Here is a 27,568-nt window from a genome sequence, read left to right as displayed (position 1 = left end):
TCCTTTCTACTTGTAATAGAGTCCCACATTGCTGCTGTAAAGTGCTATACATTGTTGGAAAGCTCAGGATCTCGGCTTTCCGATGCTGTTTGTATTTTGTGGATATCTCAAAATGTTCAGGAGTTGCAGTAATCTGAATGCTGTAAAGTGCAAAGTGCAGCGCCAGAGAGACTGCCGTTGTTATGTGCCGTTTCTGTTAAAACAGACATTTAAGTAAAAAAAGTTTTAAGTATCTCCTGGTTAAATTAAGGTAAAATACATAAAAAGTGACATTTTCGTCCTTGTTATTGGTCTTTCTGCAGGATATAAGTATTTAACTTATGTGTGATGAAAAGTTTACCATGGTTTTCATAACAATCTACCCAGGACATCCTCACCTGAGCCCGTTCCACTGCTGCCTCTGTGGTGGGGATGTCCACAACTCCGTCTTTCAGAGTGGCCATCCTTGCCTCCAGAGCCTCCACAGGGCTGGGTTGTATTTGACTGACCTCAAGCTGAGCCAAGGCTGGAACAAGATCACAAAAAAAGGGCTGAAAAGAGTGGACAATTGGAAGACATGACAACATAGTACAGGTTATGTGAATTCAACATCTATTTGTACATTTGCAAATCTTATATTTTTTTGTGTTTTATTAGTGTATTCTATTTTTATTATTAATTGCTTTTATCTCTCCACATTTACTTCCCTTTTTTGTTTTGCTTTTTTCCTGGAGGATATTATCAAGTATATGAACAGAACATGTTATTAGGTTATTCATTTAACAGCTTCAAATAATACATATGTCGTCACCGTCCTAAAATAATTGGTTAAGTCTTATATAACTGTAATAAAATGATTGCCACAAAAATTATTTTTTTGCCTAAATAATCAAATAATTTCTGGTCAAGTTTTTTATTTTTTCCTGAAAAATGTGAAACAATGACTTAGACAAATATTTTAGGAAGGTGACAATATGATAAATGAATAAGAAAGCAAAAAATGAGGTGGTTTTTTACTTCAAGTTCCCTTAAATTAACCCATAAAAACCCAAAAAGCTGCATCTACTGACCTAAACTGTTTAATACCTGTTGATCCACCATTCCTACCAATTCATGTAAATAATTCATGTAAAATACAGTTTGTCATTTTTTTATGGTCATCAGATATGATCCATTTGGACGTTCAGAGGCTCTGTAGTTACCATGGAAACACTGTCATCTTCTGCAACATTGATTCACCAGTAAAACCCATGGAGTTAGATCAATGTCAGTGGATGGAAACACCTGTTTTTATTTTCAATTACTAATATCTTTGCTGAAAAAGTCACTTTTTCTTGAGTTTTCTCTGTTTCTGATATAAAAACCTTTAAAAACTTTAATCTGAGCTTTTATGAACGTCTACATGATCAGTGAATTAAAATACGGGAAAGATATGATTTTCACATAAAAAATCACACAAAATGCAGAGAATAATGTAATAAATGGTGATCAATCACTAAAGAAAGTGAAATATTTTTGAATTGGAATTGACACATAAGTAGCACTGGGTCTTTTTGGGTTCATTAATTATTATCATGAAAACAAACGTGTAATGATGAAGTGGAGAAAAAAAAATAACTTCTTTGTGCTCAAAACATACGAAAACAACCTTATTGACTGTATCTACTTGAGTTTACTGCTCAAAAAGAAGATATGATGGATTTAAATACAGGGTGTCCCATAAGTCTCCATACATAGGAGACATAATACATTCCATACATATATGGTTCTAACATGTATTTCTTTATATTTCTTCTTTATAGTTCTTCAGCAGTGGAGGACACGCATTGAAATGTGTTCCTGACAAAATGGCAGTCATATAGAGCATATTATATAAATAAAAATGGTTTATGTCAAGACATTTTTATTTTTCCTATGTATGGAGACTTATGGGACACCCTGTAGAATGTGTTATTAAGATATCAAAACTCTTAACTCTTTTCCACCACAAGGGGGCAGTAAGATGGTTTTGGGGTTTCCCATCTGTTTATATGCGAGAACATGTGTGTCTCCAAGCAAAGGGAGGATCCCACATGTTGGACCGGCTGCTCAACAGACTAAGTCTAATTGTGCTTTTGGCCGCTTTTAAACACTTCAATCATAGCAGGCAAATCTGTAATTAGTGAACAAACAAAAATCGTGGTTGAAGTGCCATCACTCCCTAATATAAAGACATCAACTGTTGCATTTACTCATCTAGGTCTGCTTATATCTTGTTTACATTGAGTTCTATATTTATTTGCGCTTATCCTCGTGGTCTTATGTTCAACTCTTCTCGTCTCCGTCAGTATTTTAATTACCAGGTGATTTACTGCTTACATAATCCAGCTATGTTTATATACACATAGAGCAGAGATGGAGCGTAACTGGAAGAGAGGGGGCCCCAGTAAGAGGCAAGCTGCCCTCAAGCAGAAACAAAATGGTTTTCCTTGGCTCTCATCCAAATCCTCACAGTCATAAAAGCCCAAGAGGCACCGAAAAAGACAGACACGCACTCGCACACGTATACACACCTAAGGTCAGGATCAGAGGGCTTTCACATCCTCCTTTACAGACACGTTTTTTTGGCCGAGAGGAGCACACGTAAATTCCAGAAGTAAAACGGTGACTGATTTTCAGGACTGTTTCACATCCAAGTCACGTCCTCAGGTAAAGATGGAATTGGCGCAGAGCTATGATCTTAAGAACGTGCACGTATACGAGCTTTTGGAGGCCGTATAAGGCCATCATCCATTACGTGTGGCCGGCCGAGGATTCATATAAAACTAATGTCAAATTTACACAAGACCTGCAAGACGGAGCTTAGCCATCAGTCTTCAGCCTCCAAATAAACTTCAACGCTTTGAAGACGGAACATGTAGAGAAAGATGGGAGTTTAGTTTTTTGTTTGTTTTCAGAAAGGCTTAAATGGCTTAAATCTCTTGACCTGCTGCTCTCTGAAATACAATGATGCCTCTATGCTGTTTTATTTATTCATTATCTATACATCTTTATATGTTGTATATATTTCTTTAATCTGTAGTATAGAGTTCGCTTTTAATTGTACTGTTGCAGCACACTGTGTAATTTTGTGTATATTAAGAATCTATTTTATTCTATAGAAAACATAACAGAATAGAATAGTAATAACACTCCTAATTAAGTGAATGTGTACCATTGTGGGTGGTGGTGGTGGGGGCTCTCTTTTTTTTTCAGTTTAAGTTTTTGTTTGTTAGTTGGTTTTTGGAAAACTTGACATGCTTATTCCTGTACTGACAGAAAATGTACACTGAAAATGTGTCCCAATAAAAAAGATTATTTTAAAAAAATTGATTTTATTATTTTATTTTTATATGGTAGTTTTACTCTACCCTACTTACCTTTTATATATCATATTTAAAATTTTATTCTTTTATCTTTCTTTCTTCAGCTACAAAACCAAGACCTGGGTAACTATATTTCGTTCTATCATGTGCCATTAATCGAATGAAAATAAAGCTGAGTCTAAGTATTTCTTGTAGAGATTTTTTTGTATATTATCAATAGTTTATAGTATATATTTTGATTATAATTGTGTGTGATAGCTTTATAGTCTCTTGCACTTTGAGTGTTTTTGCCGCTTAACAAGAAAAACAGAGCTGCTAAACTGATTTTCATAGTTCCTGTAACAGTGACAATAAGGATCTATTCTATTCTATTCTATTCTATTCTATTCTATTCTTAACCTTTATTTAACCAGGAAAAAATACTTGTTGGGATTGAAATCTCTTAAAATCAAGACAGCAGCAGCATAAGTTGCAGACACTAGAAATTTCAGCCATGTACCCCCAGTAAAATCGCATATAAAACACATGGTAAAAGTCAGTGCTAAAACCATACATAAAACACCAGACTAAAAAATACATATAGAACACCACCAATAATTTTGATGAAAACAATGCTTCTTAAAAGTGTCTCAAAGCGGAGCCCAATTCAGCCGTGAACACCTCGTACTGCTGCTATTCGTCAGTTTAATGGAACATTTCCATATAGTTCAGCGTATGTACCTTCACTGATCACTTGCTCTGTGCTTTGTAGCCGCTGCTGTGTGGAGGCATGATGTGCAGATACGACCACAACAGTATCTCTGAGAGATGACATGGCGCCCAGTGACGCCGCCTCAGTAGACAGACACTCCAGTTGTGGACTCAGGGCAGTGACTTGGGCCAATCGGGTCTGAGGAAAATACAAGAAACAACACTTTAATTAATTCATTCAGGTGTATCAAAGTATGCATTTTTCATTACTTTTGTTTTTTTACTTCGTTCAGACTTTCTGCTTTTAAATTCAGTTAGGTTTGTATTTGTTTTAAAAGGTTTAGTGTAGGATTTAGCAGGAAGACACACATATAATATACTATGCTTCAGTTTGTCATTTTTTGGGGGGAAAATCTTATTAGTTTAGTAAAAGGGATCATATTTTTCTAAGCCCACTTTTATTAGTCTTTATTTATTTGTGTATTTGGACCCTAAAAGTTCAAAAAGTTTGAATTTGAACCCTCCAGGTGCTGCAAAGTTATCTTCATATTAATTTTTGTAAAAATCAAACCTGTTTTAATTCCTTCTTAATTTGTTACGTCTATAGCTAGTTATGTCACGACATTTGCACATAGAAGGTCAAGACTTCTTACGAACATTTCTCCAAGTACGACATAATTGTTTATCAGCAGCAGCAATTGTAGTAAAAACTGAAAATATGTCCAAACTTCAAACAAACACATTTCTGGTGTCATTACTCAGAAATATTTTTGAAGATGGACCTGTGGTTGTTGAATTAATGAAGAATTCAGACCCAAGCATAGCATTTACAGTTTATGTAGACCACAGGGAAATGTTTTAAAATGCATAATTCCATTGAAAAAAGCAAAATATCATTCCTTTAACAGGAATATTTTCACAAATACTATGTTACATATGCTCTACTTGCTTGCATTGTATTTATATTGTTTCATGAAACACAGTCAGAATTATCTAACTTGATTCATGCTCTTAAACTTCTAACACAAAGAAAGAAGGCTTTTCTTTCTGCTTCATGCATGGAGTGAATTACTCTCAGATGGAAAAATCCTAACCCTACCCTTCAGGACAAGCACAAAGATTAGAACCATGTTGCTCTGTTCACCTTCCACTTGTGTGTTTATACCACATCTAACTTTTTCTACTACTCCTACTGCCCTGGAACAGTTTTGATCTCAATATGTTCCGTGTTATGTTTTAACGTCTACATGTTTTATTCAGATATTGAATCAAAGAGGACCACTTTAACCCTTTATCAGGCAAGTGACTATTTTTGGTAATTTCTGCATACATTACAAGACAGTAGTGGCAAAACTTTACCAATATTTACTAAATGTCGAAAAAACAGAAGTGCGTAATGTCAGTTTTCCCAATAAATCACAAATGCGATGATTTGTTTGTTTATTATCACGATATGACACGAGATGAAAAACTTTTCATCGAAAAACAAGAGTTTGGGCGAAATTTTCGTTTTTCCATCAGGTAAATTTTTGTGCACAAGTTATATTCGTGCACTTTGAGGGTCAATGGAAAAGTGACTAGTGACAGCAACAGTTGAGGACAGTGATCTCAGGTCCAATGTGGTCTACAGGGTCTGTAAGGTCCACCTCTGCATGAACGGTGAGTGTACCTGCTTTGTTAGGTACCATGAAGTCATGGTACTAATGTAAGGAATGATGTTCAAAGGGATAATGTGGATGTGGACAGGGGTCTGGATCAGCACTTATGTTGGTCTAATGTTCTAAAAACGTTGGTTCTAATGTTCTAAAATACATGCTCCTTTCACCTTACATGAGTTTTTCTTGTATTCTTTATATTTACTTCTTAGATAGATAGATAGATAGATAGATAGATAGATAGATAGATAGATAGATAGATAGATAGATAGATAGATAGATAGATAGATAGATAGATAGATAGATAGATAGACTGATCCAGCCACTTACAGGTAAGGAACCAAATATGGTAACTTCACTGACCTTGATTTTTCTACATAACAATAAAAATGTTGAAAATTTTCACAAATGTAATAAAGTCTTGTTAGGTCCTTCAATAACACACTGAGGCTGAAATGTTGAATTTCAGAGTATTTCTATGAGTGTCCTATAAAGGTTTAAGCTTAATTCAATTCAATTCAACTTTATTTATAAAGCGCATTTCATGCACAAGGCAGACTCAATGTGCTTCACAACATGTATATAACATAAAAAACATTCATAAAAAAGAGAGCGCAAGTACAAGTAAACAATCATATGTACACACACTTAAACTCACACATGGACACATACCCACACAACCACACATGCACACACACAACTCAAAAGAACGCTGTCCAAAAAAGGCACATTTTTAACCTGTTTTGAAAAATGGCTACTGATGTGGCAAGTCTAATTGTATCAGGCAGGGTGTTCCATTTTTGTGGGGCATATACAATAAAAGTTGCCTCCCCTTTCTTGGATCTGGTGTGAGAGATGACTAAGTTGCCACTGCCTGTTGACCGAAGTGTTCTTGTTAAGAGGTAAAACCTAATACTACAGTAAAACACAGGACTGGGGCAGATGAAGACCGTTACCTGAGATTCACCACTCAGGCTTCGGAGTTTGGCCTCATCACACTTTTCCACCACTGATGTCGAGTCCAGCCAGCAGTCCTGGTCCACCAAGACCCGGTCCAGGTCTGCCAGCTCTGCAGAGACCGCCTTAAACCGACTCTGGGTGTGAACCCGTTCTCTGGCCGCCTGCAGCTCCCGCGCACACACATCCCACTCCGTCTGAATCTGGTCGATATCCGCCCTCAGCAAGTCAACACACACACCCTCTGCAGAGACAAAGGCAGGTACGGATAATAATAATGAGTGCAACTTAACCGATAATTATGTATTCTTTATTTACACAACGTACTAGCGTGTGTGTGTGTTTAATTTATAGTATCACATCGCAAATAAAACCAAGTGTGGAAAAGAAATATGGGAGAAGACGACATGGATGAAGGAGTAAAACAAGTAAAAATGAAGAAATAAAGCACATCAGGTTTAATGGAAAGTCTTGTGTTTAACGTATCAACTCCAACTTAGCGCTGGTGCTTCACTACCCATCGCTGCCTCCAGAACAGTGCAAACACATTAAAACCCTGAGAGCCTCTTTCATTTCATTGAGCAGTTATATAAAGTCAGCCACCCTGCAGGCTGACAGATTTTTACTGCTCTTTTCAGTAAACACACTCAAACAGAATACTGGCATCTTAAACTGAATAACAATAAAAAATTTAGGCTTGTAAATACCCAGAAAATACCAAGCAGCTGTGGAAAAGCAGTAAAATCTTACAAGATGAACACCATTTAACAAGGAAGTGGAAGATTCTGTTAGAGCCAACGGTGCACTCCCACAGTACATAGAAGCCAGAAGAAATATTGGCAAAACATGTTTGACAAAAATGAGCTTCTTGAGCTGTTTTAGGTTCTTCTGTACCTCTCTCCAGTTGGTCCACAAGGCCTCGCCCCTCCTGGATTGTCTCACCAACTGGGGCTTCTTTTTCTGCAAGTTCCGACTCCAAACTCTAAAATGGTTAGTAAACACATATTTAAGCCAAGTCCACATGCAAACGGGTATTTTCTAAATGAGTACTTTTTTTTTCCTGTGTTTCCACCTCTTGGAAACATGCAACTCGGTCACTGAAGACAGACCTGCAGGTGCTGAATGCTTTTAACGTCATAATGTGAGTCAGTATCATCTTTTTCTAATGAACCATGACCAGTTTTACAACCACAGTCTATTGTTTTCCGATACAGTATATCCCAGTGTTTTTCAACCTTGGGGTCGGAACCCCACATGAGGTTCAAATGGGGTTACCTGAAATTTCTAGTAATTGAAAAAAAAAAACAAAAAAACTTACTAATAAAAAAATATATGGTGAGTTGACAGAGCCAATCACAATCCATAGCAGACATGACAAACTGTGGTTGTGAAACTGCAGAACTATGGTTCTGTTTATCTGTCAAATGTTCATTGTGGTTGGTTTCAGATGCTGCAGCTCTTTCATAATTCATAATTTCAGTTGTTTGTTCAGTATTAATTGTCAGCCTTGTAAATCCAAGCTGGGCTGACAGTACATATCGTGACCAAGAAAAAGAAAATTCTCACTTTGTGCAGTAATCTACACCTGGCTTTACTGCCTCCATCCATAATAATATGCATTATATAGACTAAATGTCCTCTAAAATTAACGTTTATTTGCAACATAGTGTAGCAAACTATGACATGATCAAAAACAAATTAATTTTAGCAACAAAAAAAAAAGTCTCTGTTTTGAATGTCTGGGGTTGCCACAAATTTTTGATGTTAAAATAGGGTCAGGAGCCAAAAAAGGTTGGGAACCACTGGTATATCCCCTGTATTGCCTTAAGTTTGACGATGGTTGCAATGAAGAAAATCTGGGGATGTCTCAGAGAAGTACCACTCTAGAAACAAACAGCCACAAACGACACAAGCTAACTACAGATATAAACTGTTTAATACCTATTGATTCACTAATCCTATCAATACATGTAAATAATTAGTGTAAAATACAGTTTGTCATCTTTTCATGGTCATCAATTACAACCCATTTGGGTGTTCAGAAGCTCCGTAGTTACCGTGGAAACACCGTCATCTTCTACAAAATTAATTCACCAGTAAAACCCATGGAGTTGGATCAGTAACAGTGGATGGAAACACTTGTTTTTACACTCAATTAGCAATATCTTTTCTGAAAAAGTCACTTTTACTTCATTTTTCTCTGTTTTGAGAAAATTAACTTTGAATTCACTGTGAGTTTTCATGAACATCTTCATGATCTCTGAATGAAATGTAGGAAAATACATGATTTACACAAAAAAATGTAAAATACAGAGGATAATATTATTTAAAAAATTGGTGATAAATCAGTTAAGGCAGAAATAAATAGAGAAAAAATGATTTTGGGAACTGCCACAAAAGTAGCACTGGGTCTTTATGGGTTAAAAAATTATACATGTGTAGACTAAGCTATAATGTGTGCCTTTCAGAATATTTACTCTCTCATTTTTCCTTTAACTTCATGTAAATTACACATTTTGAAGCACTGTGAAGGACTGTTTTACCGTGAGTTTGCCCTGCAGGTCTGAGTTATCAGCTGTTGTCTCCGGGTGTGTGGAGGCCAGTGCCTGAGCTGATGTTTTCCAGGTTTTCATCCAGCTCAGAAAGTCACCAAGCTTGTTTTCAAACCTAGAAAACAAAACATGAATTTACTGGTGTGTGTTTTCATGCATTTTAGTTTTTAGAGAGGAGGTGGAATTCGTCCAGGTGTGTGTGTTGGGGTTCTTACACTCGTCTGACTTCTACGTCTGTTTCCACCAGCCGTTTCTTTGGGGGAGCAGGTGGGGCCACCTCTTGGTCTGTGATTGATGCAGCCGCAACCACAGCAACTGTATCCACGACGACATGTTCCTCCACCTGAGTCATGCTGGCATCAGTCACAGCTTCCATTACCTTAACCATTCAAAAAAAACATGGGAACACAATAAATAACAGTGCATTTACATAATTAATAGAAACAGATACTCATATTTTTTCCATTTCTCTCATGATACTCAACCCAAAAAAAAAAAAGTAAAATTTATCTTTCTTTGGCAAAAGTTTGGCAGAAATAATCATACACAACAGCTTTTGAAGTATCATGACTAGTACCAACACCTACAGGTTGAGATAATTACAGAACATTTTTGATGGAATGGTCAAACTCAACAGAAATTTGCCGTTTTGTCAAAGTATACAGTCGCAGAAAAAATTATTAGACCACCAAAAGTCATCAAAAACAATGGTTATGCAATCAAGTACTAACTCCTGTGTGTATCATGTTACTTAAACAGACAGAAAAGAAAACACGGAATGCCTAAAAGCACTGCTTTTATCAGTGCAATGCCATAGATATTGATGTAAGAACTTAAGTGATTTTGGTTATTATCAAGAAAACCATGAAAAATGGATAGATATCAACTCTTAAATTAAACTCTTGTGAGCTATTTTTGTTGTTATCATTATATTTGTCCAAACAAATGTACCTTTAGTTGCACCAGGCATTAAAATGGCCATGAAATCGAAGAAAACAAGGGGTGGTCTAATAATTTTTTCCACAACTGCAATAGAAGTTTGTGTAAAATAGAGGAATATAACAAGATAAAATTACAAAAAATATACACAAAATTAGTATAGAAAATGTGCAAATATAACACATACAATACATAATACATACATTGCACATTATATGGATGTATGGTAAACTCTTATGAGCTATTTTTGTTGTTATCATTATATTTGTCCAAACAAATGTACCTTTAGTTGAACCAGGAATTAAAATGAACTAGAAATTGAAGAAAACAAGGGGAGGTCTAATCATTTTTTCTGCGACTGTATAATTGCAAACTAAAGCTTAATGCAAAGACTGAACAAAAACACGCCTTCACCCACCTGGAAGGAGCAGTCCTCCAGCTTCTGCACCAGATTATCCCATCTGTGGGTCAGCTCTTCTGTGTCTGCCTCGATCTTTTCTCCGGCCTCGGGGCTCCTCAGTAGTGATATCACATCCTGTCCTGCATCAGACAGTTGGTCCAGAGTCCTCCTCTTCTTTTCTAAATCCTCTTTTAGTATCTACGCATAACAAATCGATCATTATCCTCACTAATCAAAGAAGGTGCAGGGTGAATTAAAAAAAACAAAAAACAAAACACTGAAACTGTTTTTGCAGCTCCTTGTTTTAAACTTAAATATACAACATGTCACATTTCTGGATAAATGTTATAATTGCGGCAGTAACCTTCAACTTACCGCTAATTGGCGAACATTAGTATTCATTTCACTTTGGTCCTTAAAGTTGCTGGTCTGCACTTCACTCAAGGCCTCTTCTTTCTCTGCCAGCCACACTCTAAACAAACTCTGCAGAAGAGGTAAGAAAACAACTTTAACTTCAATTACTTAGCAAACATTTCACAAAGAGTCTCAGTGTCCACGGCCTTGTAAACACATTAAGAACATTTAATGTGAGATCAGCAAAGAGGTAGATACTTACATTAAATAACAGGCCTATTTACGAGTTAAACAACAAAACATTCATGGTTCCGTAAAAAGTACACTTTGAAGGACATTGCTACTGAATTGAAAACATTGGGAAGAATTTAATGTTCTGTCTTCAGCAAAAACAAACTGTAAAAATTATATTTCATTTCTATGCATTTGTACTTCTACTCTTTTAAGTAAAAAGGCATATTCAATATATTCTAATACAAAACTTGGATTAGCATTTTCATTCAGTTCAATGTGTGGCTACTGAAATGTACCCAAAAGAGAAGTTTTGTAATGACCTGCTTTTCCAAATAAACAAAAGTGGAAAAAAAAGGCACATTCATGTGGATGCACAGGGTGGGGAAGCAAAATTTACAATATTTTGAGGCAGGGATTGAAAGACAGTGTATGACCAATTAGTTTATTGAAAGTCATGAGAATTTATTTGCCACAAGAAAACTGACATAATAGAAAATGTTTTTATTCTATGTGTCCTCCTTCTTTCTCAATGACTGCCTTCACACGCTTCCTGAAACTTGCGCAAGTGTTCCTCAAATATTCGGGTGACAACTTCTCCCATTCTTCTTTAATAGTATCTTCCAGACTTTCTCGTAATAGTTTTGCTCATAGTCATTCTCTTCTTTCCATTATAAACAGTGTTTATGGACACTCCAACTATTTTTGAAATCTCCTTTGGTGTGACGAGTGCATTCAGCAAATCACACACTCTTTGATGTTTGCTTTCCTGATTACTCATATGGGCAAAAGTTTCTGAAAAGGTATGGATAATAGTGTTAGGTATGATTATGACATCAATATATGTTTGGTTTCAAAACAATTGACGTAGTGCCTGCTGAGAAAAAACAACTAAATGTTCATTGTAAATTTTGCTTCCCCACCCTGTATATGTAGTGAGAGAAACAGAGGAGGCAAACTGTCAAACCTGATCTGATAAAAGTTGCTGCCAGACCATGAAGACTTCCTGCAGCTTGTGCCACCTCTCCTCTGTCCAGCGACACACAGCTGCCCAGCGTTCACCCAAAGACTGAAGAATAAACAAAACCATTACAATACGTTTGGATATTCTCTGAAAAATACAGATGCACAGTAGCAATAAAGTTTTCAGGCACACTTACAATTTTATACAATCTCAAATATTATCATGAAATACTTGGGGGGGAAATCTTTTTTGTGTTTCAAAAGGTGTGGCAGCATCAGACTTAACACAAACAAATACGAATGTTTTTTTTTTTGGGGTTTAGTGTTAATAGGGAAACAAGTGGTGCCAAGCACAACAAATCCCGCCCGTTGCACATACTGAAGGTTATTTTAGCATGGATCCAGCTGATGTTATCATGTCTATGCATGTGGTGATGTCAGGATGTCAGCTGCCTCTGTATATTTGCCAAGTTTGAAGTAAATTGAAACCAAATAGATGTTTTTTTATAGACATTTGAAATTTTGCCCATTATAAGAAAATGGGAGAAGAAAAAAGATTTTAAAAATTAATAAAAAAATTTAAACTTTGATCTACTTATCCCAAAATGTAATGTCATATATTCTGGGTCACTGGCAATCTATAAACCAAATTTGGTATGAATTCAACCATAGCTTTGCTGCTAGAGTGTTAACAAACAAACAAAGAAACTGAACCAAAAACAATACCCCTTCCCTCCCCTTCAGGGGGCGGGGTAAAAATGACAAAACTAGAGTCTTGTTAGTTTCAACATGTCAGGTCCTGGATGCATTTCATTATCTTGCCAGTTTTGACCTTGATGGAACAGAGCATGTGCAGAAAGGAGCATGTGGGTTTGGAGAATGGGACAATACTTGGCAGAGTTTAATGATGAAGAGTGATTCTAAATGTAATATATCTCAAATGCATGAGGTGTCCACAAACTTTTTTCCAGTACTGTAGCTAATTCACAAGACACTCACTGTATAAAACTCTAATTTGCACTAATCTGTACATTTTGACAATATGAATTCTCACTGTAAATAATATAAACATAAACATATATTTTCATATTTATCTTACACTATTCTCAACCCATTGTTGTCCTTGTTTCTAGCTGAATGCTTGTTTAAATTAGGTCTATGTTTAAGTGTGTTTGGGTTTATGCTGAAATTGTGCGTTGTGAGCAAAGAAAAACCGAAGCCAAATTCCTTGCATGTGTTAACATACTTGGCCAATAAAGCTGATTCTGATTCTGACATTCAGCCTTACTTGTAGTTGCTCCTCCAGGGCAGCGGTGGCGCTCTCACCACTGTTCTCATCCACCACGACCACCATATGAGTTAGAGAGTTCACCTTCACCTGCTCCGCCTCCAGGTCATTCTGAAGCTCCTGAGCAAAGACAAAAAAACAAGAATTCAGCACATTACATTATCCATTAACAGAGCTGGCAGAGAAACTGTTTTTCCTTTATAATGACACAGAGACAATGTATGACTCATGACACTGGATAAAACATGTGACAAAGTAATCATCACAAGATTTCATGTATTCGTCTCATAACAGTATGAGAATGAGATCAGAGAGATATTTTCTAAACAATAACCTTTGATTCAACTGCTAGCATTAGATATTTGATTCCACATTTTAGTGACCGTGGTTAATCATGCAGGAAGGACATAACGTATTTACTTTGTGCTCCTCTATCTGTTCCTTGTAAAGCTCCAGGTCTTTAGCCAACGGCTCCGTCTCTATCTTTTTGATTCGTGCCTCTGTCCGCGTCAGCCAATCAGAAAGCTGCTGTAACTGCTGCTGTTGAAGATCCATCAGAACTTCATGCAGCCTAGAGGCAAAGACAGTAGAGAGGTGAACAACCTGAATCAGTGTAACAGGCTCAACATGTAGTTTAGCATTGCATTTTTCATATATTTTACAGCCTCACAGACACATATACACCATAATGATTGACTGGGCAGTAAACCATTTCCATAGGTAAAAAGTCAGGACACATACAACCACATATATCGTCAAAAAACATAACATGCCCACACTTGAAAATCCTGGCCTTCAGTCCACGCCAAGGTTTTTGCACATGCAGACGGACAGACGGACGAACGATGAACTGATGACAATACCCTATGGTGAGGGTAACCACATTCCAAACATTCACTAATAGACATCAAGAATACAATTTATGAACAAGTGTGTGTATGTGTGTCCAGAGCATCATAAACTTATCAGTCGTCAACTCCACACAGCTTACAGGCTTGCACATTCTTCAGAGGCAAAAGTCGTAAATAAATAAGGTACAAAGTGACAATGAGGGAGAAAAAATGACCTTCACATGTCAAGTGTTGGTGTTACTTTGTCAAAAGCCTCTTTTCTACTGACATTCCCAGGATCTCTTATCACCAGTAATTTATTTAACTGGGTAAAAGAATTCCTGGTAATCTGTGTGGTTTGTGTTTCCACTGCACTGCAAAGGTTTGAGAAATTTATTCAAATGGGGTTCAGTTGTTTCTGTCAACTCTAAGTGCTGCTGAATTTATGTTGAGTGTCCTCTGCAAATACCTTTGATAAAATCCAGGCTCTTTTGTGTATACAGATGGACAGACAGATGATTGCAATGCACTTGTAGAAGCTGAACAGGCTCAAAAGAGCGACTTTAACCACTAAAAAGAGCGTATTCAGCAAACAGAAATCATTGTCCCTTCACTTCTCTTAACTTCACTTGTTTTGCTCCATATTCTAAATAATCAAAACTCAAATGAAATGAAGTCTGTAGAAATGTAATAAACAAGTCTGCAGCCGCACACTACGTAAAGATAGAGGGTGAACATAAGTGCAAACGCTACAAGTGTGTTCTACCAAATAGCATTCTTCAGCGCACAGCCCCGCCCCTCAAGAATTGTTGGAAATCTAAAAAAAAATAAAACTTTTTTCAAGAAAAGTTTGGGATCGAGGGAAAGTTTTTTACCTGGATACTTTCAGTGGAAATGCCCTAAGGTTTTGCAAAATTCCAGGTAAAATTAACTCATAAAGACCCAAACATGCAACACTGACTAAAAGTATCCACTGATCTAAAATGTTTGATATTTCTGATCCACTAATCCTATCAATACATGTAAATAATTGGTGTAAAATGCACTTTGTCATCTTTTCATGGTCATCAGATATGACCCATTTGGACATTCAGAGGCTCCGTAGTGAACATGGAAACACCGTCATCTTCTACAACACTGATTCACCAGTAAAACCCATGGAGTTTGATCAGTGACAGTGGATGGACACACTTTTTTATGTTCAGTAATTGATATCTTTAATAAATTAAGTCACTTTTACTTTGTTTTCTGTTTCTGATATAACCCTCAACTTTCATCTGAGCTTTTATGAATATCTACATGATCAATAAATTAAATATAGTAAAATACATGATTTACAATGACAAAAAACCAAAATAAAAAAGATAATATTACAATAAATAGTGATCAATCACTTAATAAAGGTTAAATAGAAACAAAAATGCATTTGGGAGCTGCCACACAACTGGGTCTTTATGGGTTAAAGTTCCTGTGGTGGAAAAGAGGCTAATATTGCACTTTTTTAAGAAAAGAAGGCAATATCAACATAAAAAATCTGAATAAACATACTGGAAACAAATAAACAGTAAATAGTTGTTATTGTGTTTTATTGTTGATTGCATATCATGTATGTGTTTTATGTTGTTCGGACTGTGTATGGCTGCTACCTTGGCCAGGTCTCCCTTGCAAAAGAGATTCCTAATCTCAATGGGACTTCCTGGTTAAATAAAGGTAAAAGAAAAAAAAAAAAGAAAGAAAGAAAACAACAGCAAAAATACTGAAATCTCCCTCTCTGTATGTACCTGGCCTGGCGATCCATGCTGGCCACTCTGAGGTTCTCCCAGCGTGAGTTCAGGAGGCTCATCTGCTCCCGGATTTCATCTTCTTCTTCTTCTGTTAGGTTTCCCTGAGCGATCAGTTGGTTACCCGCTTGCAGGACATTACCAACGCTGCTCTGATGCGCTGTCAGCTCCATCATGAAGGCCTTTAGCGAAAGAGGGGAAGTGAAGCGTGGAAATTAACAGCAAATCTTTGACACTGTTTTTAATTTTGAGTTCAAGCTGTGTGTGTAGATGAAATCATGTGTGTAAGTAACAGATGGAATAATATACTTAGTGAAACCTGCTGTTTCTGTGTCGAGTTAAGGGAGGAATCGTATATAATCACTAGGGATGGGAGGCAAGAACCGGTTCCAGTTAAGAGCTTGATCGATGACTACATGTTTTCCATTGCAGATGCATGAGTCAAACTGTGCATGTGCATGGCTGGAAACTTTTAATACGAAGGAGCCGGTGCAGAGAGAGAGAGAGAGAGAGAAACAGCCCAATGTGTGGCTTCAATTCAGGAAATACTGTAAGACAACGACAGCGCAAGGAGTAATTGCTTTAAAATTCCAAGACTGACACTTTACACACGAGTGCCATAATAAAACACTTCTACCGACACTAGATTTATAAGCAGAATTACTTTGTGTCAGGCTTCAGAAGTTTCATAAGGTTTTCTGAATCTACAGTCGCAGAAAAAATTATTAGGCCACCAAAAGTCATCAAAAAACAATGGTTATGCAATCAAGTACTAACTCCTGTGTGCATCATGTGACTAAAACAGACAGAAAAGAAAACATGGAATGCCTAAAAGCACTGTTTTTGGTAGTACAATGCCATAGCTGTTGATGTAAGAACTGAAGCAATTTTGGTTATTATCAAGAAAACATGAAAAATGGCAAGATATCAGTTCTGAAATTAAACTCTTATGAGCTATTTTTGTTGTTATCATTATATTTGTCCAAACAGATGTACCTTTAGTTGTACCAGGCATTAAAATGAACAAGAAATTGAAGAAAACAAGGGGTGGTCTAATCATTTTTTCCACGACTGTATAACCCATCCTTCCATGTTGGCATTTGGCACCAACATACCAACATCTGGATGCAGTATATATCCCTCCTAACCAACTTCACTGGGAAAAGCACTTAATAACAACCTCAAATGCACTGGACATCACTTCTGTGCACTTGTGTTCAGAAATGCTGTTATAGCAACAGTCTAAGGAGTCAGTGAGAATAAACTTGAGAGATAATTCTGTTAAGCAACCAACTAAGACCAACTGTAAAACAGAAAAAAGAAAAAGGGAGAAAAAGCTTCTGAAGGTAGTTAAAATAAGTTCGATGCTTTATAACTTCTCTGAGGATGTGCTTTTAGCTTGTTCTTGCACTAAGCGCTACAAAGGCCATTGAATTGAGTTATTGTCTGTTTTCGTGAGCTCTTTGGATGAGTAAGCATTTTTGACTGCACCTCTGAGCACATTGTGTTTGAAGAGGCTTTGGTGAAGAATCTGGAGTAAGTAGAAGAACAACTAGGCTGAAACAAACAGGATTGATTTTTCAGAGAGGCTGAAAAGCCTGGCTGTTAAAGAGGCTTTGGGTCTTGTTGCTCTCAGTCTTACAACCAGCTTTCTACTTTGACCTGGATTCCACACATTAGACTTCACAAATATTCACATTTCAGCCAAGGGAATCCAGCCAAAGCCCCTTCACACACATGCACAGACACAAACCCTGCAACTACGCCTTCTCAAGCAAAAAGCATGCTTTGGGCCAAACATTGTGGGATGCTGTGCACTACTGTTCTCTGAAGAATTCCTGGCATTCCCAACATGTATGGAGCATGTACTACTAACTGTGAGAGGCATTTATCTTGGGGATGTGATCTTCCAATTTCTCTCAATGAAGAATCATAGTACAAACTGGCCATGTATTCATCATCTATCGGAGTTGCATGGATGTGTCCATAAAGTCTCTTTACAGTTTAACAAATGTAATACATAGGCAAATGAATCGACAAATCTGTGGAAATTATTACAAAAGACGTTTTTTGCCTCATTTAATATACCTCTACAGTCGCAGAAAATTTTTTTAGGCCACCTTTGCTTTCTTCAATTTCTTGTTCATTTTAATGCCTGGTACAACTCAAGGTACATTTGTTTGGACAAATATAATGATAACAACAAAAATAGCTCGTAAGAGTTTAATTTCAGAGCTGATATCTAGACATTTTCCATGGTTTTCTTGATAATAACCAAAATCACTTCAGTTCTTACATCAATAGCTATGGCACTGTACTGACAAAAACAGTGCTTTTAGGCATTCCACGTTTTCTTTTCTGTCTGTTTTAGTCACATGATACACACAGGAGTTAGTACTTGATTGCATAACCATTGTTTTTGATGACTTCAGATGTTATAATAATTTTTTCTGCGACTGTTGTTGTATGAAGCACATCAAGACAATGCTCGATTTATTGCTATGTTGGCTGCATCATAGCCTCATCAGTGGTGTCAGTGGCATTAGTGATCTTTTGTTCCAGGGCGTTGATGTCCTATATCTTTGTTCGATACACGATATATTTAACATAACCCCATAGAAAGAAATCCAGAGGAATGATATCTAGTGAACGAGGAGGCTAGGGAATTGGGCCATCCTTCCAATCCACCAGTGTGCCTTTGATATACAAACCCACCAACAGGCAGTCCCCAGTGTGGTGGTGCACCATCTTGCTGGAAAATGATAGTTGGCTGAAGGTCATCCAGTTGTGATGACACATATTCAGTCAAAAGGTAAAGGTTAAACATTTGTAGTAATTGAAAAATGGACCAGTGATTCGATTGCAAAAGGTCCCACAAAGTAAACAAACGTCCTGCCCCCTCAAATTAAAGTTTATGAAGGTAGGGAAAAGGAAAATTAGCTAAACAACAGCGGGTGAATTAGAGGAATTAGTAAAGTGTCTTTAAGTTTCACTTTCACTTTAAGGTCCGGGAGTGATGTGCGAGTCAGGTTTTTTTCAGCCTGTGGGGCTTTTGTGGAATTACTTGGCCCGACCCAACCTGCCTTGCAAATAAACTGACATTCTTTTGACCCGCCCCAACCCGACCTGCGAGTAAGCCGCTGATGTACGCATCACTAACACATGGCACGGAACACACCTCCATATAATACCTGAACGGACCTGTCCGTAGATGCACAACAGCAGTGGCAAACTGCCAAAACCAGCTTGCCAAAGGTTCTAATTTGTCCCACAGTATGAATTTGGAAAGCACAAAAGTTATACTAAGGTTATTAAGAGTCAAAGGTGTCATACTTGTTTTAGTTCATGTTCTACATTCAGCCCAGTTGTGATCTCAACTAAAATAATAGTATTATAAGATATAAATAATGACTCCAAATTTAAATCAAAATTTCATTGTAAAAAGCCTGTATCGGATCGGTATTGGCAAAAAAAATCCAGATTGGGAGATCACTAGTGGACACCCTGTATTGTACCCAGTTTTAACAGTGTGGATCTACTTTTATATATCCTACCTCATGTGTGTGAAACTGCTCTTTGACTTCTTCCACATCATCTGACACCTCATCCTGAATCTGCAGGGCATCCTCAGCCGACAGCAGCCAAGTGAGAACCTCCTCCAGTGTGGTCTGGTAGCTGTCCAGGTCGACCTCCACCAGGCTGACCTCCATCTCCCCCTCCGCTTCCGTCAGGGTGCTGGGGGTCTCAGGCCGGGGGCTACTTCCTGCTTCCTCCATCTGTACATTCTGAGTAACACAAAACATGAAACGTGAGGCGAGGATGACGAATTAAAGGAAAACCATGTTGGAGATGTCTAATACCCACATCAAAAGGGATATGAAGTGTCACAGTCTGATTTAATGTACATAAAAATGGATGTGAATCATATGCTCTCATCCTCCCAACCGAACTGAAAACCCATGGGAAAGCGCTCTCTATCACCATCATCAAACACCAAATGAAGGAAAATCTCTACTAAGAAAGTTGCTCATCCCTCCTTTAGAGTTCAGAGTGTGATGGCAAGAACCTGGTGTTACAGTGCTGTTTACATCATGATACAATGGTTGGTTATAATTCAGCATAGTCTGATGTTGTAGGCCAGGTGACATAGTTTGGCTTTTTTAGTTACTTTAGGAAACACACTATCATATGTGTTGAATTAGCAAAAATATTAGTTTGCTTTTTATGCAACCATCTCCTTTTGCATTCAATAGATTCTCAATAAAATCATAGTAAGTCATATATTCGTTCTTTTTCCCAATTGCTTAGTTTTTGAGAGGGTCGGGGGTCGGGTTGGGGTTATCCTGACTACAAACAGCCCTGTTATGAACATGTCACCAGTTCATAACAGGGCTGACATACACAGACAAACAACCATTGACTCACTTTCACACATACTGACAATTTAAGACAGTGGGAGGAAGCCAAAGTACCTCACTGCTCAGCCCCCCCAAATCCTCCTGAGACCCAGTAAGTAAATATTTTCCACATTTTACATTAAATAATTGTCTTAATTGGAAATAACATGATGCAACAGTTTTTTTCAGATACATTTTTTATTTCCATTTTCTTATATATATATAATGTCCTTTTCAGTGGACTTCTTTTTTTTTTTTTTTTTAAGTAAAGCTGTGAAACTCTTGTCCACTACAGAGGACAAAAATGCGTTTCTGGGTCTCAGGAGGATATACTGTCCCCATAAACTGTCTACCATGCACCTTGAACAATGCCAGTTTATGCACTGTTGCTGCCACCCATGCTGCTGCTACATGCTCCACCACTTTAACTGTTACTGCATATTGTGAAATGTTGTACATACTAAGAATTTGTCTTACTATTTTTTTTATTCATTTATTTATTTGCATATTATATGCTATTTTTATTCTATCCTACTTACCATTTAATCGTAATTTCATTTTGATGCAAATCTTAATGACAAATGAAGTCTGTATATGTCTACGTCTATGTTTATATATTCTGTTTTATATTTTATTCTTTATCTTTCTTATGCCACAAACCAAGACCTGGGTAACTATATTCGGTTCTATCATGTACCATTGATCAAATGACAATAAAACTGAGTCTGAGTACCTGGAGGGAACCCATGCAAACTCCACACAGTAATTCCAAATTCAAAAAATATCACTATTTCCTTACAGCCATACTTCAGAGGCTTGTAGGATCAGTGTTTCCAGTTTTTCAGTGTTTATGTTGATGATTGGCAGTAACTACTATCTAATAATCAGTAATCAGTGATAGTAAGCATTTATCAGATTGTACTCTCAGAAACATCACCAAAATATAACATGATCTCTCAGATTAACCCAAAAGGACCCAGTGAGACTTTTGTGGTAGTTCCCAAATGAATTTTTCTCTCTATTTAACCTTTCCTAAGTGATTTATCACCATTTATTATAATATCATCCCCTGAATTTTGCATATTCTCCAGTGGAAATTGTGTATTTTCCTATACTTAATTGACTGATCATGTAGATTTTCATAAAAGCTCAGAGAAAAGTCAGAGGTTATTGTATCAAAACAGAAAAAAATTTAAGAAATAGTGACTTTTTCAGTAAAATATATCATTAACTGAACAAAAATCCAGTGTTTCCATCCACTGTCATTGATCCAACTCAATGTGATTTACTGGTGAATCAATGTTGTAGAAGATGATAGTGTTTCCACGTTATTTAGCCTCTGAACGTCCAAATGGGTCATAACTGATGACTATGAAAAGCTGACAAACTGTATTTTACACCAAATATTTACATGTATTGATAGGATTAGCGGATGAACAGTTGAGATCAATAGATGCTTTTGGTCGACAGTGGAAGTTTGGGTCTTTATGGGTTAATCCAATTCATATTGCCCCCATTACAACATTGACAGAATACTGAGACGCGGCAACTCCGTCAATGCTAAATGTTTTTTTTTTTTTTAATGAAGCCGTATCTCATCTGCCATTTGTCCTTTACTCTGCTTTTCATTTGTGCACATCAGCTGGCTGGGTCTAAAATAGAACCAGACATCTAGGAGGGGCCTGTGCTGCTGTGGTGTATGCAGGGTGACCTGCCCTGCTTAGTTAAGAAAAAAACACAACAACTCCAGGCCTATTATGGGATGCTGGGAGGTGCCCATGTTTGGCAGGTCAGTCCTCATTCTAGAAATAGCACTGACTATCAAAATGTGTCCTGGGTGTATGATGGTGTACAGTGAGATAAATTAAAAGCTGAGGTTGTTACATGTGTATATGAGTTACTTTTCCCAGAATGCACTGTAAGAATCTGTTTAGAAGAGAAATGAACAAGAGATAAAGTCTTGGCAGTGGCACTCATGCCAGGCCAAAGACGAATTAAATACTAATGAGTAGGGGCCGGTACAGTAACAAGTCAAATGGACCTTTGTTTTCCAGCCTGAAACTACACAGTAGTTATATTCGTGTAGAAAAAGCAGGAAAAGGTCACCTGCCGAAAATATTCAGTGACCTTTAGGACAATTTGGAATAAGTCACAAAATACTGTAAGCTCATTATGTTAGATCTGGAAGTGTGGCAGTAGCAGAAGGAAAAAGGAGGGAGAGACAGAGAGAGAGAGGCAGAGAGAGAGAGAGGGAGCTGCAGTCTTGGTCTATTTATTGACTAGAATGACTGTAAAATAGCTGCGGTCTGGCTCAACAGAACATTTTATTATCACCAGATGATTTGCTCAGCTGAAACCCTGCATTCATCACTTTTGCTGGTGTGATTCTGGAGCATGTAATGTGTTGCCTATAGCTTTGCACTGATCAGCAGGGATACTTTCACCTGATTGATGGTAATACAGGTCAGTTACATCTCATTCTGATATGAGTTGTCAGCATTGAACAGAACAATTATATAAAAACAATAATAACTGAAACCTGGACCTCCCACATATAACATTTGGATTGAGAAAGTGAGGGAAATCTGTCAGATGGAGCAAATTACTTCTGTACTTAGAATTCAGGGAGAGCTATTCATGAAGAGATGGAGTCCCATGATTAACCTTTTAATGCAATAAGCATTCAGAAGTAGTCATCTACATGTATGTTTTGTTTTTGGTTTTTTTGCCTCTTTATAGTGTCATTCATGTTTAATTTGTGACTAATTGTAATCAATATTGCTGTATGTTACACATCTCTGTTATGGAAGCACTAGTATGACTGCCTCTTGAAAGTATAGACGTTTTTTTTTATTGTGTTTGTATTTATCTGTTTGCTTTTTAATGTGGACCATGAGTATGTAATAAAGCTTATCTATCTATCTATCTATCTATCTATCTATCTATCTATCTATCTATCTATCTATCTATCTATCTATCTATCTATCTATCTATCTATCTATCTATCTATCTATCTACTGCAGATATCCTTTTTTCCCATATATGTCATATGGGGATGTTTGGTTAGATATGTTTATGTATGTAAAATGTCTGGTATATTTGTATGAGGAAAACTAAATAAAAATTAAGCTAAAAAAACCAATAATAATTAAAAAAAAAAAAAAAAAGAAAGAACAGATCGCACCCTAATATTTTGAAGCGTGAATTAAGTGGAATCCAAACACAGTGGATAAAACAAAGAGGCTTTATTTCTCCTCCGCTCTCACTACCAGCAGCATTACGCATCACTTCCTATGGGGAGAGGAAATGTGCCAGGAAAGTAAACCTCTTGTTAGACCAATCTGAGCACTATTTAAAAAGGCTTTTCCAGCACTCTTTCCAGGGTGTGTGAAGTATGTGCCCACGGGCAATAAAAAACTTAAGAGGTGGTTTTGGGAGTTTTTGAGTTCAGAATAAAAAAAAACTCTGCGACTATTTGCCCTGTGAGTGTATGAGATTAAAGGAAAACACAGAATATTAAGACAAAACAACACTACACAGAGATTGTTGTGTTTGTGTAGAAGTATATCACATGTACACTTACAACTGTCAGTAGGAGTGAGTCAGTCACGTTCTAAACTCACCCAGCAGCAGTACACGGATAGGTTTCCTGTTCAAATATCCTTGCCTGACAACTTTCTACACACACTCCCGTGCTCACCAATTTATTCCCTCATTTCCCTCGATCCTTTTACAGCTATGTGCTTCCAGAAGCATGCAGCTCCGTCTGTTGGCTAATGTCAGAGGGGTGAGTCATAGCTCTGCTCCCTATTTGCCTGCGCCTGCTGTGCTTTTCATGAGCAGAGCTGGAGAGAATGGAGGGGATGCTTTTTTTCATAGCAGGAGTGACACATTTTCTCCGGGAACACACAATTTCGCAACAGGCCTCGTGCTCGTAATGGAGTGGGTGGCCTCAAACTGGATATCACCAGAAGTGCGAATGTGAACTAAAGAAAATACAGCGTTCTACACATCTGAACCAAGAATTCCTGGAAATTCAATTGTGCTTTTTTCTTTTACATTTGCACCTGAAAGAGTACACTGTATTCTTTAAAAAACGTAATGCAACCATGGTCTCCTGATAAGATTTTTTTAAGTCACCTGTACCATAGGCATGGCTAATGCTAATGCTTCATCTGTGAAAACAACAACCACACTGCTAACCAGGAAATATTATGTTACCACTGAGTAATGCTGAGCCACTTGCTAAATGTTAACACATACAGCTGTGTTTGACAACAGCAACCTCAGCTTCATGTATCATATAAACACACTAATTAGCGCTAGCTGACAGACTATATATCTAATACAAGACTAAATTAAAGGTAGGGTGGGAGATACTTTCCTGGAGCATTTTTTTACTATATTGCGTAAAATCCCCTCCACACCCCAATTGCAACCAAATACTTAAAAGCGCTAACACAAAAATAACAAATTTCAGTCACCTGTGGAACAGACAGGACTGCAAAAAATAACATCCAATAATTTTAACCAGCCCATCGAAATGATTGAATGGTGATATGTCTATTAAACACAACTGCCATTTGTCCCTCCCCCCTTTGTGAGTAAAATCTGGTACTCTGGAGGCGTGGCTTCAGGGAAGTCTGAAGAAAGGGGTTTGGACTTTTGAATTGTGTATTTTCAAAATGTAGTTTGCTCAGACCATTTTTCCAGGATTGCCTACCCTACCTTTAATGCTAACAGCTAAGTACTCTTTGGTATTGGATGAGGATGAACTTCATGAAGCATTTGTGTGGTTAAATGTTTTGACAGTCTTGTTAGTGTAATCTCTAAACCACAACAGTAAAGCTATTTGTTGGGGTGGGAAATGTTCTATACATTAAAGGAAAGTTCTGAAAATGTGATTCATCATGTAGTAAGCTGTCAATCACGCCTGCCTGGAGATTCAAAGTCCCGCCCCTTCCGGTTCTGGCCCCTGAAACCTTAAAAATATATTTCTTTCAATGGGGAGAGTCAAGTAAATTTTTAATTCTGTTTTAATTACGCATCATTTACACATATCATGTTTGTCTATTAAAAATATGATTCTACAAGTTCAGAAAATCACAGGTTGTTGTAAAACTGTTGATCTATCATACTGTAAAAATATCCAAATATAAAAGACTACACATTCCAAAGTTGCAGGAGTGACATCATTGTAACCGTTTCCCTCCATGCTTTGCTCCGACTTGCTGAAGATTTGTCTGCAGCCTCACCATTAACAGATTGTAACAATTTTCACTCCATTTTACTTTTTTTTTTTTACCTCTTTTTCAAAGACTGAGGTAAAATGTGCCAAGGAAGCAGCCACTTTGGTGAGAAATGCATTCCACTGAACACTTTAACACAAAACTACATGTTTCTTTTCTATTTTTACCACAAATCATGACTTTCTTGGCTTGTAAAATTATTTATCTCTCCCCATTGACCGCCATTCATATTTTTTCCTATGTGAGGTCTCATTGGGGCAAACTGAAAGACTGTGGATCTTTATTACTGAAGTGTTAATCAAAGTCCACTTGAAACCAGAACCACCACTCAGAGTATTACTGATTTAGAATCTTGAGAGGGAATTTGGTTTTCCTCCCTCCCAAATGAAGCTATGACTTTTTGGAGTTAGCATTTAGTCGCAATCAGCGGTAGTGTTTATGTTTTGATTCTTGGTTTTTTGGAACTACAAGTGGTAGAGTTGGGATTGAGCTAATGCTAAATGCTAGCACTTAGTAACTTATTAATCCTATCTACAGTCAAGCGGCCGTCAAGAAATAAACCTTTTATTGATTAAACAGAAGCTTCAAAAGTTTGATTGAGGAGGTGAGTCTGATTCAATATGTAGTGAGCTGTTGGTTACAGCTGTCAATCAAAGCCAAACGCAGCAGATATGAAAGACTGGTATCACGACAAAAAAAAAACTTTTGAGCGGAGGAGTAAACTGAAGACTGACCACAAAAAATAAGGAGAATTTGAGAGAAAAAATATTGACTTAGTATTCCATTTAAGTCTATGGGAGCCAAGGCCTTTTGGAAACAGCACCTAGTGGCCATCAGTGGTATTACACTTTACAATATCTCCACACTGGTTTCGCTTGTAAGTTGTTGTTGTTGTTGTTGTTACTTGGACATAGAACCAAGTGTTCCTATTTGCTCCTAACGCCATCATAACTCAATACTGTGATGTAGAGTAATGTTTACCTGAGCACTGAGGCCTGGACCTGCTTCCTCAGCCTCTACTTTGTATTTGCGTGGCAGGGTTTCCACTTCTCTGATTGCCTCCATGCTCACATCTTTGGGCAGTACAGCGAACAGCGATGTCACGTACATGATGATGGACTTCTTATCTGGCAACTGCACCGCTACATCTGAAAGGAGGGAGACGCGGAGCAGAAAGATCAGCGGTACACATTAAGAACCAGCAGCAGGAGGGTATGGGATAAAGGAATATACGGAAAAAAGCAGCATGGTAGATAAAGTGTGATAGTGGTAAGGGGTGACAGAAAGAGATTAAATGGGGAAAGTGAAAGAACCAGGCAGGCTCAGGTCAGGTGTGACTGCCCCTCAGCCATGTCATAACAAGATTTTTCTAAATATACACAACTCAAGCATGGACGCACGGAGCATCTGCAGGTTCGACAGAAACTGGAAAAACATTTTGTTCAAACACAGCTTCTTATAAATCTCCAGCCAAAGAAAACTTCAAGGTATTTGCTCCATCGTGAGTTCATCCAAGTGCTGGCAAAACATAAAGGGAGGCTTTCTGTACACAGACTGTGTTTTCATATGTGTGAATCTTGGACAGTAAAAAATACTTCATTCTTCGATTTTTTTTAGTCCTATAAACGGCTGTTAAAGATAGTGTTTCTGCTGTGACCTCACAAGCCTTCCCTCAATTATTCCAGTTTGCATAAATATAGCCGAGTATGAACAAGTGCTTAAAGTGTACCTTCAGGATCCAGTAGCCTCTCGATAGCCAGCTGGTCTTTGGCTACAGTGAAGGCATGGTCCAGCCTCTCCACAGGGCTCAGCTTGACCATATGATCCCAGCTGAATGCATTTGGTCTGAAGATGGAGAAAATTAGCAATGAGACTGGTAACATGACGATACCAAGGGTTAAGAAAACAGTAAAAAAGCTTATGTATACTCAACATTACTGTACATGCCCCATGTTTCTG

At 37.4% G+C, this 27,568-nt stretch overlaps 1 protein-coding gene across 6 annotated transcripts in view; it reads right to left on the bottom strand.

The window, feature by feature from the left end:
- The window catches only part of utrn (utrophin), a 397,580-nt gene that overhangs the window by 324,684 nt on the left and 45,328 nt on the right, over positions 1-27,568 (bottom strand). For all 6 annotated transcript variants that reach the window (XM_030127978.1, XM_030127982.1, XM_030127981.1 and 3 more), the window contains 15 exons: positions 27,339-27,454; positions 26,591-26,757; positions 19,518-19,748; positions 15,964-16,145; positions 13,773-13,923; positions 13,353-13,472; positions 12,069-12,170; positions 10,892-10,999; positions 10,535-10,714; positions 9,393-9,556; positions 9,169-9,292; positions 7,520-7,607; positions 6,625-6,869; positions 4,044-4,212; positions 378-505 (listed from right to left, as the gene is read on the bottom strand). In XM_030127978.1, the coding sequence (XP_029983838.1) occupies positions 378-505; positions 4,044-4,212; positions 6,625-6,869; positions 7,520-7,607; positions 9,169-9,292; positions 9,393-9,556; positions 10,535-10,714; positions 10,892-10,999; positions 12,069-12,170; positions 13,353-13,472; positions 13,773-13,923; positions 15,964-16,145; positions 19,518-19,748; positions 26,591-26,757; positions 27,339-27,454 (2,275 nt within the window). The remainder of the gene's footprint in view (positions 1-377; positions 506-4,043; positions 4,213-6,624; positions 6,870-7,519; positions 7,608-9,168; positions 9,293-9,392; positions 9,557-10,534; positions 10,715-10,891; positions 11,000-12,068; positions 12,171-13,352; positions 13,473-13,772; positions 13,924-15,963; positions 16,146-19,517; positions 19,749-26,590; positions 26,758-27,338; positions 27,455-27,568) is intronic.

The sequence above is a fragment of the Sphaeramia orbicularis genome, chromosome 24, assembly GCF_902148855.1.
Source record: "Sphaeramia orbicularis chromosome 24, fSphaOr1.1, whole genome shotgun sequence".
Taxonomy (NCBI): Eukaryota; Metazoa; Chordata; class Actinopteri; order Kurtiformes; family Apogonidae; genus Sphaeramia; species Sphaeramia orbicularis.
This window is presented reverse-complemented; position numbering and strand designations above follow the sequence as displayed.